Source organism: Bos javanicus, chromosome 23 (genome assembly GCF_032452875.1).
Source record: "Bos javanicus breed banteng chromosome 23, ARS-OSU_banteng_1.0, whole genome shotgun sequence".
In the NCBI taxonomy this organism is placed as follows: Eukaryota; Metazoa; Chordata; class Mammalia; order Artiodactyla; family Bovidae; genus Bos; species Bos javanicus.
The window spans coordinates 17,893,137-17,907,826 of record NC_083890.1 but is presented as its reverse complement, the minus strand read 5'-3'; the positions used below and the strand labels follow the sequence as shown (position 1 = coordinate 17,907,826).

Sequence of the window (14,690 nt, the reverse complement as noted above, 5' to 3'; positions counted from 1 at the left end):
CCAAGGTCATTTTCTAAAGGACCAGGAATGCTTCCTTCCCCTCTGCATGTCACCCTTCTCCTCTACCTAGTGTACTCCATCCAAATGACTTTTTTTTTCTTCAATCTTTTTATCTGTAGAGGCTACCTAAAACAAGGTTCTAATCTGAAAAACAAATACAACGGAGTACATTCAAGAAAATGCTGATCCACACTGGCTGACATCTGTTGTTTACTAACAATTCATGTCAACAGAAATATAGAAGGCCACTGGGGGAGTAGAAAACTAAAAATCTTTGATAAGCATAAAAGGTTTTTTCCACAATATTCAGATATAAGATTTAAAGAAACTCTAAAAATCCCTATAAATAAGCAAAAGCCTTTGCATCCTAAGGCATCTGATAAAAATACACACTGATCCCCATTAGATGAAAAGATTTAAGAATGAACTGGTAATGGTCATTTCTTCCTTTTAATTTCATTTTAAGAAAAACAAGATAAAATTTTCACTAAGGAAAAAAAAAAGCAGACCAGATTTTTGACATAATCCTTCAGGCCATTAGTGAAATAACTAACCTGTTTCCAAATGTTAAGTCTGTGACTCAGTGAATAGACAGTTCACTAACAGCCAAATGCTGACATTTCAAGAAATGCAAACAGTATTCTGTGCTAAAAACATTACAGCGAGGGTCACTGGTTTTCTCAGAAAGGTGAATCCATTAAATAAGTAAAAGCATTATGTAAGCCACATTGTGCTGACTAAGAAAAATCTGGCTCTGACAAGGATAATATCTGGCCCTCCATAAAATTCCTACTATAGTTTTCCATTTATAAAACCAGAAAGGAAAAAAAAACCAGAAAGGCAACTTACGATCTCAGCTCCCCATCAAGATCCTGTTGTCTTAACTTTCTGAAATCAGCATCGAGAGTCTGGTAGTTTTCCTCAGAAGTATCATAGAAACCAAGAGCAGGCTTTTTTTCAAATGGAATTTCAGCATTATAATCAACTCCTCTTTTCTTTTTTCTTTTCTTCTGAATTTCTATGCCGGCTGCTCGAAGTTCTCTTCTCTTTTGGAGGGCAGCAAGACGCCTGAAGCACAAGAACAAAAGATCACCTTGAAAATCATACACCATGGGGAAGGGATGGCTCATCCAACAGAGCTAAGAAAGCTGTCCAGTCATTTGGGGAAGAAATATTTACTTAAATCCTCACCTCACACCATGCACCAAAATCAACTCCAGTTTTGATTTAAAGGTACATATATATACTAGAGCAAAGAGAAAAACCAGAAGGAACTATAAGTAAATATGTATCTAATCTCTGGATGGGAATATACTCACTTAATATCAATGAAATGATGGGCAAAGAAAAAAATCAACAGCTTTGAATTTTAAATTTTATATCTCTGTAGCACCATTTTTAAAATCATAAAACAGTATCAAAAGGTAAATAGTAGGAAAAAAATTTGCAATTAGTATTAGGAATGGTTAGATATAAAGAATCCAGGCAAGTTTTTTTAAAATGCATCTCAAGGGAATAAAGCAGAAGGAAAGACAGTTCACTAAGGAAAAAATGCAAACAGCTAAAATAACAAATGCTCAAACTACCGCACAATTGCAGTCATCTCACACGCTAGTAAAGTAATGCTCAAAATTCTCCAAGCCAGGCTTCAGCAATACATGAACCGTGAACTTCCAGATGCTCAAGCTGGTTTTAGAAAAGGCAGAAGAACCAGAGATCAGATTGCCAACATCCGCTGGATCATCGAAAAAGCAGGCGTTTCAGAAAAACATCTATTTCTGCTTTATTGACTATGCCAAAGCCTTTGACTGTGTGGATCACAATAAACTGTGGAAAATTCTGAAAGAGATGGGAATACCAGACCACCTGACCTGCCTCTTGAGAAACCTGTATGCAGGTCAGGAAGCAACAGTTAGAACTGGACATGGAACAATGGACTGGTTCCAAATAGGAAAAGGAATACGTCAAGGCTGTATATTGTCACCCTGCTTATTTAACTTCTATGCAGAGTACATAATGAGAAACGCTGGGCTGGAGGAAGCACAAGCTGGAATCAAGACTGCGGGGAGAAATATTAATAACCTCAGATATGCAGATGATACCACTCTTATGGCAGAAAGTGAAGAAGAACTAAAGAGCCTCTTGATGAAAGTGAAAGAGGAGAATGAAAAAGTTGGCTTAAAGCTCAACATTCAGAAAACTAAGATCACGGCATCCAGTCCCATCACTTCATGGCAAATAGATGGGGAAACAGTGGCTGACTTTTTTTTTTCTGGGCTCCAAAATCGCTGCAGATGGTGACTGCACCCATGAAATTAAAAGACACTAACTCCTTGGAGGAAAGTTATGACCAACCTAGACAGCATATTAAAAAGCAGAGACATTACTTTGCTGACAAAGGTCCATCTAGTCAAGGCTATGGTTTTTCCAGTGGTCATGTATGGATGTGAGAGTTAGACTATAAACAAAGCTGAGCGCCAAAGAATTGGGGCTTTTGAACTGTGGTGTTGGAGAAGACTCTTGAGAGTCCCTTGGACTGCAAGGAGATCAACCAGTCCATCCTAAAGGAGATCAGTCCTGGGTGTTCACTGGAAGGACTGATGTTGAAGCTGAAACTCCAATACTGTGGCCACCTGAGGCAAAGAGCTGACTTATTTGAAAAGACCCTGATGCTGGGAAAGATTGGGGGCAGGAGAAGGGGACGACACAGGATGAGATGGTTGGATGGCATCACCAACTCAATGGACATGGGTTTAGGTGGATTCCCGGAGTTTGTGATGGACAGGGAGGCCTGCCGTGCTGTGGTTCATGGGATCACAAAGAGTCGGACACGACTGAGCGACTGGACTGAACTGAAAATGACAAAGTGTACTTTAAAAATTAAAGAATCAAATTAAATCAAATACCATTTCTGCATACCTAATAAATTGTTGTTATTCAGTCACTAAGTGTTCCCTGCCTCCAGGGAACCACTGTAGAGGCTAAGTCCAGACACAGTCACTGACAAGGAGAGGCTTCCTTCTGCCCACAGGCTCTACCTTGGGCCCAGCGTTGCTGAGAATACTGGCGCCACGAGAGTCCTTGCCTGGGCCTGTGGCACGAGGGTTCCACGACAGGGGAGGCAAGCCAAGGAGATCTGGGGCGGCTGCCCACCCCACCCCTGACACTGAGCACCCAGCTTCTAAAGTGGGCGTCATGCAGGAACAAGTACATCAGAGCCTATGGGACAGAATAGAGAATTCCAAGCTCTCCCCTAAGAAACTGCCTTTCATTTGCAACAGGAAATGGAGAGGCTCAGGCCTCAGGGCACTCTCAAAAACAGTACAAGTTGTGATGAAAAGGCAACTGATATCTGATAGATTCTTTGGAGATACAGCTGTACTGCAGGCCTACTATAGTCTGCCAGAATCAATCCCTTTTGAAAAGTGGGAGAAGCCTTCCTGGGATGAGAACAAATATCAAACACTGACCTCAGAAACCATCCCTTCAAAGGAGCCAAAGTTTACTTGGATCAGTTTGTGGAGCAATTTATGCCTCAAGACATTGCTGAAAACAATACAGCAATAAGCTGGCAGTCAGTACAGTCTAACAGCTGGGTGTACCCAGGGAAAACTGTCAAAGCAAGTCTGGTCAAAATCACCTCACCCCCAGGCGACTATGGCCACACCCAAGACTGCCCCCACAAAGACCACCATCAAAGGCTTCACATTTCTGGGGGAGGAAAGGGGAGAACAGACTTCCCTACAATACACCTGCCTGCTAGTCACTAATGAGTAAACAAGTAGTCATGAGAGTGGATGGGCGTGGGGGGTGCCTTTTGCTGGTTGTCCAGTGGACAATTCACAAGGTGATCCAACTCACATGGTGGTCGAACTCACAAGGTTAAAAGGCTCAAAAAACTTAGTCCCCAGACCACCACGGACAAAAACAGAAAATTAATTTTTTGTAACCTCACTCACATTACTCATCCCTAAATGGTAAGCAAAATAGAAAGGTGACTGAGACTGGGCAGAAAACGTAGCACCTCCTCTTATTTTCCGTTTACTGTCCCAGGTCAATCATACTCCCATCACAAATCACTACTCTGGGCCAGTGCTTGGTCAGCTATGCCAAAAAGCATCCTCTGGCAGGAAAGAATCCTTCATCCCAGGACCTGATACTTCACGGTCATTGCTAAGGAAACCATCAGCACAATGCTAGTCATCAGGTCAGGAAGTAGTTCCCAGCTTAAGGCAGTTATGGAGGCTGGGGAGGTTACTTTAATGCCTGAATTCCAAAATCTAATAAGCTTTCATAAAGTTCAGGTTTTTCCCTTTAACCACTTCATCTTGGCTTCTAGACCATTAGGAATGAAGTCAATAATGGATCTAACCAAAAAGAAGAGGAAAGTGGAGAAAACCTTTAGCAGAGGGCAGTATTTAATTTCACTCATTTTTTAAATAAAAATTCCTATGACAGCCTAAAACGTGGTTCAAGGCTCATTTACTCCCTCCATGTTCAGATGGGCTTCCTATTTCACAGCCGGTGCCTTCCCAACACTAATCAACGAGAGTAACTAACGGCAGTCATGCCAAAGTCACAGAGCACAGTGTGACCGCCAGCCATCTGACACCAAGATGGCTACAACAAATGAAGCTCTCTTATGCTAACAGAATACACCACCACAAGACATATATGTATGTCTATACCTGGGCATTACTTCTGCCACATCTTATAAAATTTTTTTTAAACATGTATTTTGGGGCTTCCCTGGGGGCTCAGTAGTAAAGAATCTGCCTGCCAATGCAGGAGACACAGGTATGATCCCTGGTCCGGTAGGACTCCACATGCCACGGAGCAACTAAGCCCATGTGCCACAAGTACTGAACCTGTGCTTTAGAGCCTGGGAGCCACAGCTCCCGAAGCCCACACGCCTTAGAGCCTGTGCTCCACAACAGAAGCCACTGCAATGAGAAGCCTGTGCGCGGCAACTAGAGTAGCCCCCACTCACCACAACTAGAGAAAAGCCCTCGCAGCAACGAAGACCCAGAGCAGCCAAAATTAAAAATAACTGATTTTTTAAATGTATTTTTTCTATAACTACTCTCAAATGGTTAGAAAGATATAAAAGACTCTTCCAAAGTAATAAGGAAGTTAAGCACTATTACCAAAACTGGAATGAGACAACTCCAATTGCCATTCACCAAACAGGGCTGATGAAGTTTCACTGGACCTAAGGAGGCACAGACTGACTGGACAACTATGGATGGAAACAACCATACCTTGCTTCTTCCAGCTGTTTCTCTCTTGCTTTCCTCTTGGCTTTCTTTCCCTGAGTGTTAGCCAGGCGGGCTCTAGCTTCAGAAAGCATCTCCAATTCATCTGCAAAAATAAAGAGAAAATTAACTTCTTCTCCAACAGAAGCAAGGTGAGAGATGTAGCCTACTGCTTAAGATGAGAAAACCCATCAATATAATCATTATATGGTGCAGCATAAAGGAAACAGCTTGGGTTTTGAAGTCAGAGGTATCTAAGTTAAAAATCACGCCCATGACTCACTGGTTATGTGACTCTGAGATAACAACATTTCACCATTTACAAAATGGGAATAACAATTCCTGCTTCACAGAGATGTTGAGAAGAACTAACCAAAATGAACTAGGTAAAGCATCCAGCAAATATTCATCGAATAATGGCTATAATTATCATGTCCTTCATTATCATCAACTATCTGGCACAGCACAAATCGTGAAATATTATAAGAGCTATTATTTAATTTCAATGAGACTGATAATCTTCATTATCATTTTTCCTTGATTTTTCTCCCTCAGAACTATTTCTCTTCTCCAATACATTTTCCATAGTTCCCCAGAGTAGAATAGAGTTCATTACTGATCCCTTGGAGCAATTCCTATACAAGGCTTTCCAATGAAATCACAAGGGAACTTTAAAAAAAAGAAAATCTCAGATTCCAGGATTACCCTACCCTCCATTCCCCTTCCCCAGTTTACTGAGTCAGATCTCCTAGGGAGGCCCTGGTACCTGCATTTTTTAATGTTCACCATCTGACAGTGATGCAGCCAGCCCAGCCCCAGTCTACCTTTGGGAACCACCACCTTCAAGTTTTTAAATTAAAAACTCAACAAATATTCACTGAACGCTCACAACTACCCTGGGAAGTAAGATAGACACTATTACTCTACATCTGACAGGAAACAGAACCAAAGTTCAGAGAGATTATATGACTCACCCAAACAGCTTAATACTTGGCAGACATAGCACTAAGCTAAAGTCTAGTTTCTCTGATTCCTGATTCAATGTCTCAAAAAGTCATCTTAAGTCTCCCTCATGGCACTACAGTGCTGCCTTTTCACGAAACTCAAACTACTTGTCCAAAGTCAAAAAAGCAGTTAATAGGAGCACTGGATCCCCGAATTCAGACTTCTCATCCCTCAGAAGAGGAAAGACAACGCAGTCCTAAAGAGTTCACCTCTGGCCACCAGGAAATGTCCAGGAATACCACACTGCTTAACTAAGTGAACTGAAACATTAGAGATAAAGGGACAGCGTCCAAAAAAAGCAATTACCCTACAACAGAAGGCTGGACGCATTTGGAAGGAGACTGAGAGTAACAACTGCAGACAGAACCTCAGTTCTAAAAAGTCAGAGAAGTTTGGAAAAGAACTCAGAGGTAAAAGAAAGCCCGAGGAGTCTATAGTTACCAAAGAAATAAATTCCTCACAAAAGTACACTTGCCCTCATCCATGTCAATCGGATCAGGCCGTGCTGGCTTTGTTTCTGGATTTGGATCTATTTCTCCAGGCTTAAGCTTTCGTGGATCATCTGTTGTTTCCTCTTCATTGTCTCTCTGGGCAGCTTTATCCCTAGAAGTGAACCCAGAGTACTTAACCACACCACCACACCGTTCAGTCTTAGAAATACCAGGTTCCCTAGTGCTAGCACTCTTTCTTTCAAAAACCCAATGGATAGGCATAACAAAATAAAGCATTTCTTACTGTTGCTTCACCTAAAAGAGATGGTTTTAAATTTCTAATTTCAGTGGTTCCATTCACCATGAAATAGCTGTTTCAAAGAGGTTTCCTAAATCACAAATGCAGCAGAGCTACACAAAAAAGCTTTTAGTGGAACAACTCACATGTTCCAATGGTTAACTCTCAGCAGTGTAATTATGGGTGATTTTTATTTGCTTTTTTATTTTTTTCCCCTATTTTCTATGAACATGTATGATTTGTGTAATATGTTTAAATTATTCTTTTAAAAAGTATATAACTGGAGACATAATCTTGACCAACCACATGAGATCTGGAATATACTATCCAATAGCTTTAGCTCCTCTGGCTTTATTCAGATCTTCAGCTAATGTTTAAAGATAGAAAATGCTAAAAGTTTATTCAGCCTCATTCAGAAGATATACACATTTTAGTACCATTTTGGGAGGTTCACTTACAGAAGAAATTCATAGTGTTCCAAACACTGGGCGGCTGTTCTGCCAATGATTGGAGCGATGGTCCTCCACTGAGTCGGCATCAACTTGGCCAAGTGCAAGAGTTTTTCCTCTTCTTCTCTGGACCATTCTGTTTTCTTAATGCTTGGATCCAGCCACTCATACCTATTTAAAAAACATCACCTCATACCTTAATCAGTCACCCAGCATGAATATTTACATTTTAGGCATACTAACTTCTGGCATTCAAAAAATGCAAGCTAACGCTCATCCTTCAATCACAAAAGCTGTTCTTATTTACAACAGACTATTCCCTATTTGGTTAAACTTATTCCATTCCAAATACCCTATGTCACTAAATTCTACTATATTTTAACTATGCAAGGTCAGTAATGCTTTAAAAAGGTAACCTGACTGAAACATGATAATATGCCTTCCTTCTCAACTATCAACTGCTGTCATTCACCTTACACTTTATTAGAGGTATTGAAATTATTTGCAAATAAGATAAAATTACCTCATATTTTCATAGTGCTTCCAGTGTTTATAGTACTTTCTCATGTTTTGATTTCTCACAACACCTTCGCTTATTTCTGAAGCATTTGACTTATACTCACTAAACACTTTTCAACACTGTATGTTTTTGTGTGGTGAGTTTAAGTAAAACCACTATTGTCATAGCTGTCTTTCCTAATGCCCCACCTTACCCAACATTTCCATCCAGTCTACTTAGCTGGAGAAGCCTGCAAACAATATATAAGCCTGCAAACAATATATATACCCACCAAACATAGGGGTAGGAGCTGGAGCTTAGCTCCACTTAAGAGAAGCAAAAATCAGAACCACTTACATAGGCTAAGGACCATCTTCCTCATTGTGGGCCAATCTCTATGTTCTGATCCTTTCCCCTAGGCAGGTGCCCAGGAAATTAGGTCACCTTATACAATCCAAAATATGATCCTAGTACCACATGGGTCAGTGCTGAGGCCAGGTCACTCATGCCAAAAACACATGTAAAGAACTTAATGTGTCCACTGCCCTTTAACCACAGATGTAATGTTGGGGTATATTATATTCTGGGGAACCAAATATGTAATGTTTCAACCATTAATGAGGAAACTCAACTACTGAAAGCTTGCCTAGAAAAATAACCAACATTTCTCATGTATTTCTTTGGGAAAGAAAGTTCTAAGACAATAAATTTACAAAGTTTTGGAATACAATCCTTTTATAAGCTGGGGTCCATCTGTACCCAAAATTAGTTTTATTTCATGCTTCACAAAGCATTCTCAAACAACATTAACTCATTTGAGCTTCACATCTCCATGAGTTAGGGCCAAGAGTCATACCACTGGAAGACAATAATGGCAGGAGAGAGGGGACAGAAAATGGCTTGCCTAAGACCACACAGGAAGCAAAAGACAGCTAATTCTTACACTGAAATTCCCAACTCCCACTCCCTACTTTCTGTTACATCACAGTGCCTGCTTTCCTTTGGTAAGGTTCAAAGAAATGACATTTTCCTCATCATAATGAAGGTCATTTTGTGTTTTCCACTCATTAGCTGATACATACCATCTGGCTTTGCACTGCTTTGCTGACTTTCTATGCAGCAGTGAGGCAATCCTAGACCACTGGTTTTTTCCATATTTCATCACCGCTGCTTTCAGAATTTCATCCTAAAATTTTTCAAAGAAAAACAATGTATTCATTCACAAAACTCCAAGTGAGAAAAGACAAGATTTAAATTAACTGGGTTGTGCTAGGGAGAAAGAGATATAAACAGGCACATATATCCTAAATTTAAAACGAAAGTATAAAACTTCATTACAATAATAAAAATTAAAAAAAAAAAAAAAACAGCAACCCAGAATCAACAAAATGAAAGAAATTAAGAACTCCCTTAGAAGGACATCCTACCCTCCCTTACACACAACCCCTCCACCAATCCCATCCAAAAACTGGTACAGCCCAATGTGAAAAACCCTACTTGAAAGAGATTTTTAAAAGGATTCTCCTCTGTGTGGATGTTAGTCTCTCAAAAAGATTATGGCTCATTCATTTACTGATTCACTCAAAAAATACTGCCCAAACACCAGCCTTGTATCAGGTCTTGTGTATCAATACTTGAGGAAACAAGATAAAACAGGACACATCCAGCCCTCAAAAAGTCAAGACTCAAGTGAATCCAATTTCCAATTCAGGATTCCCAGTTTATGAACAGCATTTTCTTTCCAGTCCCACAGGCCCCACTCTGACCTAAGAATCCATATCTCAGGTCTAACCTAAGAATTAAGTATGTCTCCCCTAAGTCACCGATCAACTCTGCCTCTAGTTTCCCCCAGTCTCTAGATACTATTTCATATTTCACCAGGGCACCCATTCCAATAAGGAATTCGCCAATCTCAAGGGAGCCTGTCAGGCTAAACCAAAGACACCAGGGATATCAGAGCCATACACTCAGAGCATTTTACTTTTAGGCTTTTTTCCCCACAATGAACTTGAGCTATATGCCTCATATGTTAGCCACTCACCGCCACTCCACACCCCTAACATCTGAGACTCAAGGACTGCAGGGCTTTGGCCACAGCATAAGAATCCTGCTGTTACTTGATTTGGTACATCTGTCTCTCCCTCAGAAGTCATCTCTTCTCCAACTGAAACATCCTGGTCCCCTCTATGCAAGCTGTGAGGCAAGGTTCTCACTCACTTAATTTGTAACTTTGTTGCAGTACTGCGATACTTAATCACATCTTCAACTAAGTATATACTACAGTTATCCAACCTGCTAGATCCATTCAGCGAAATTTCCCAAGCAAACTTTGTTTGGCACTGTCCGGGGTTCTAAAGATAGCAATATCTGATCCTGCCCACTTGCAGTGCTGTCTACTGGGGAAAAGAAACAACAGCTAGTACTTTCTGAACGATTACTATGTGCCAGACTCTGTTCTAAATATTCCAAATGTAGTGACTCATTTAATTCCGAGAGATAAGTAGTATTATCATCCCCTTTAGAAAACTGAGTCTCTGAGAAGTTAACAATCCCAGCATCACACAGGATGTGATGCTTGCAAAAAAAAAGCAAACCATAACAAATGGATGAAAGAGGTGTCCAGGGACCACTGCGGGTGCAACTACTTTTTACCGGATGACCAGGCAAAAATTCCAGAAGTTTCTCAACTGTTTTTGAAGGAAGGTCAGAAAGATGCAAAGCAGGAGGAGGATATTCCAAGAAGGTGTAAGATGTAAAAAGACAGAGTGTGCTAGGGAAACTGACCAGTTCAGTGCACTATAAACAGAAACTGCACTAAAACCTTGTTTCTATTTCACTCCTCTACTGTTCTTTGGTTCACCAAAGGCACGATCCACTACATTTCTGGAAGCAAAAGAGACTACGGTAGGCCTATCTGGCTTCTATCCAAGATGAAGCGGAAGAGACAGGCCTTGGGTGACGGGAGGGCGGACAAGTTACGCCGTGGTAACAGATGACCGCGGGGACGCGGACACAACCTGGCACTCAAACGGCTTCCCCTCTGCAAGGAAGTCAAGGAGAGAACAAAGTTGTGGCCACAGCACCTCTTCATTTTTGAATAGCAGAGAGAGTCGCGGTGCCTGGGATGAGGAACGGGGTCGGGGGGCGGGTGGTTGAGAAGACCGACTATCGCGATTGTCCTGTGTCCCCCTCCCACTGTGAGTTCCACCACGGCGGAGGACGCGTCAGTTCAACAAATGTTCACTGAGGGCCTAACGAGTGCCCAGCAGGTAATCAAGCGGTTAAATCACGGTCCCTGTCCTTGAGATGGTCAGATAACTGAGGACCAGACACACGGTAAAGGCCCCGCACCAACCCCCACGCAAACCCCGAAGGCATCCTCTCCGCCTCCCGGACCTCTGCGCGCGTGCGCACCCGCAGCCGGAGGGGCGGAGGGCAGCGGACGGCGGGAAAACGGGACTTACCTCGGTATTCCTCCACACGCCCCCCTTGATCATAATTCGAGGCATCTTGGCGGCGGGGTGTCTCGGCAAGCGGCCGAGCGGAGCTTCCGAGAAGTAGTAACGGCGCAGCGGCCACGGGACCCAAAGCCACCACTTCCTCCAAGCGCGACCTTCTGCTTTGAAGATCTCTGCGCAAGCGCAGGGGCGGGGTGGGGAAAGAGCAGGAGTAGCAAGTCTCGCGAGAACTGGAGTGACTGGAAGGAAGGAAGTGCCTCGATGGTAAAGCTCTACTCTAGGAAGACTGACGGAAAACCATCAAACCACTCTAGCCAAAGTACTCGAAGCCGCGCGCATGCCCAAAATAGGTTGGAAGAAGCCACGGCTTTCGCGAGATATCGGCGGAGGCTCTTGACTGGGAATGCAGTCCTGGGATTGGTCGTGACGTCACGTTGTGGCAAAGAATGGGAACGTCTCGCCTGTGGGGTTTAAGCTCAGCTGGTCTAAAAATAGCGTTGATAACTTATTAATTTAGCACTTTATTAAGCATTTAACGAGCAGGAATTTATTCAAAAATATTCAGGGAAAGGCAATAGCTTATTTAAGCCTAAATATCCTAACCTGCAAAATAGAGATAATAATAGTCCCAACTTCGTAGAGTTGTCCTAAGGATTTAAATAGGGGTTTCCCTGCAGGCTCAGATGGTGAAAGAATCTGCCTGCAATGCGGGAGACCCGGGTTCGATCCCTGAATGGAAAAGATCCTCTGGAGAAGGAAATGGCCACCCACTCCAGTATTCTTGGCTGGAGAATTCCGTGGACAGAGGAGCCTGGCGGGGTATAGTCCATGGGGTCTCAGAGTGGAACACGACTGAGCAACTACCAAGGATCCATCGTAGTATCTGATACAAAAGAAGTGCTCACAAAAATGGCAACTGTTACTACGAGAAGCGCAAGCCCAAGTGATCAGAGATTGTCCCAGAAACAGTCATGTCAGAGTTTTCCATTTATTGGTCTTCAGTCTACGTGGGTTACCATTTAATAGCAGAGCTACCGTTGATAGGCGCTGGTATTAGGCAAACTTGATCGGGGTTGAAATCTTGGTTCCCTCATCAGCTTGAGTAATAATCATACTGAATCTCAGTATTCTGATTTGAAAAGTGGAGTTAACAGTTCGTATCTCATAAATCTGAAGGGAAAATTAGTTGAGACCAAAAACCCAGTAAGATAGGGATTGCCAAACTGGAATTCCACCTCACTTGGTTTCCTTCTCCATTCAAAAACATCTCTTTGGAGCTAGTCCTGGAAGGGACGAAAATATTCAGGGGACTGGGGTACACCCTAAGTATTTAACTAACGTGTTTCTCTTTATATTTCTTCATTTTTCCCTTTGCCTCTTCTGAAAAAGCCACAGAACTTTCTGATTATATTTTTTTGCCATGAAATGGGAAATTGTATTAATAAAATCACTACTTTGTTAAGAGGACACAGTGTCAGATTATGAAGAACACACAGACTTTGCTGTTTGCGGTGTAAGATGTCAGTCCACTCCTGTCTCTGCTGTCAGCAGGCTGTGTGGTGACAAACCATTTTCTGCCTCTGGACCTCTGTTTGCAGGGCTCTTCTGTAGGATGCGTGACCATTACTTCCTGCCCACCCCAGCCCCAATATCCACTCAGTTGCAGTGGTTACAGTTTGTCTCTCTCTCACACAGACACATTGGCCGATTGGTTTGATCAAAGCTGAGCCAGTTAAGTCTCCTCCCCAAGGAATTTCCACATGAACCTAGAAGAGCCGGGTCTCGCTGCTGGCCAATGAACCTCTAACATGTGACACCCTGGAGTTGTCTGCCACCATGTTTTGTACAATGTAGACTAAGAAGGGGGGAAAGTGGGTCCCAGGTGCATTGAGAGAAGCAGAGAGGAGAGTATAGAAAGACAGAGGTAGGTCTTGGCTGGGCCGCTGTTCCTGGGTGCAACCTGTCCCTTAGTCCGCAGTGCATCCCTGCCCTTGAGTTCTAATGATTACTACCCCTTTTGGCTTTAGCCAGTTATAGTTGGGTTTCTGTTATTTATAAGCCAGATTCCTAGCATATCCAGAGTTGAACCTATCCTCTCTCAAAAGCCATTTCAGATCTAACATCACAAGAGCCTTCTCCTTCCCACTCAGGACCACCTTTACCCTCTATGTCAGCTTTTTACCAACTAGAAAAAGGTTCCCCTTCCTGCAGGCACTTTAATTGACACCTGGTGGAAAACTGTCAACAAACTACTGATGTTTGGAGAACAGGACACTTTCGATAAGAAAATTAGATCGTCCACGTCTGTGACACAAATTGCACCCCCTTAGGGACATGTGTTGTACAACCTGCCCACCAGGACAGAGAAGCCCTATTAAAAGTTCCCCAACTCACCCTTGAGTGCATGTATGTCCCAGTGAAATTCTAATATCCCCTTTTTTACCATCAAGAAACTGTGTAAGAAAGGGCTAAAATTAGGGTCAAAAGCCTGTGACAACACCAAGGCATGGCAAGAGGCTAGGGGTAGCCACCCTCATCATCTTCATCATCTCCCCAAATAAGGACATGGAATTTAAGTAGAAATACTCTGATGCTTTGCAAATATAATTTCAAGACAGGTCCTCCAGCCCTGCCCTCCATCTACCAGATTGCCACCCATAAGCTCCTCCCTGGGTGTCCACTTACTACAAAATGGAATTCCATGCACCCCAAATGCTAGTAATCCATACCATAATGTTAACCATGGTTAATAATCTAAATTGGCTTGAGTTTCACCTACCAATACTCCCTTGTGGTGTATCAGTTGTAGCTTGTAATTTTTTTCTCAGCTACCCATCTTCATGATTGTTATTTCTGGGGTGCCCTGGGGTGGGGAAGTGTTCCCAAAGAGAATACTCTCATTCTCAGTCCCCAGAGGTTCAAGAGTCTTTTTGAGCTCATTTCCCAGTTTGGGATTAATATTCCAATCAGATAATTTACATCTAACCCTGCATCCAACAAGGCATAGGCTTCAGATTTACATGTCTCACAGGAGACTGGTTTTTTTTCCCACACTCATATACCAGATCCCAAACTCATATGCCCAATTACATCCTGAACAGTTCTACTTGGGCGTTTCTCAAATTCACAGGTTTCCACAGGTTTCTCAAATTCAACTTCCAAAAACTGAGCTCCTGTGAAAGCCCTGGTGGTCCAGTGGTTAGGACTCCCTGCTTTCACTGCCGAGGGCCTGGGTTCAATCCAGGAACTAAGATCCCGCAAGCTGCATGGTGGAGCCAAAAAAAAAAAAAATTGA

The 14,690-nt window shown here is 42.5% G+C and overlaps 1 protein-coding gene across 1 annotated transcript in view; it reads right to left on the bottom strand.

Moving 5' to 3' along the window:
• CDC5L (cell division cycle 5 like) overlaps positions 1-11,642 on the bottom strand; it is a 44,195-nt gene extending 32,553 nt beyond the window's left edge. Inside the window, exons 1-6 of the mRNA XM_061398322.1 lie at positions 11,402-11,642; positions 9,020-9,123; positions 7,448-7,609; positions 6,736-6,863; positions 5,262-5,361; positions 850-1,068 (exon numbers count right to left, since the gene is read on the bottom strand). Of these exons, the coding sequence (XP_061254306.1) occupies positions 850-1,068; positions 5,262-5,361; positions 6,736-6,863; positions 7,448-7,609; positions 9,020-9,123; positions 11,402-11,446 (758 nt within the window). The 5' untranslated portion in view covers positions 11,447-11,642. The remainder of the gene's footprint in view (positions 1-849; positions 1,069-5,261; positions 5,362-6,735; positions 6,864-7,447; positions 7,610-9,019; positions 9,124-11,401) is intronic.
• Between the last annotated feature and the right edge of the window lie 3,048 nt (positions 11,643-14,690).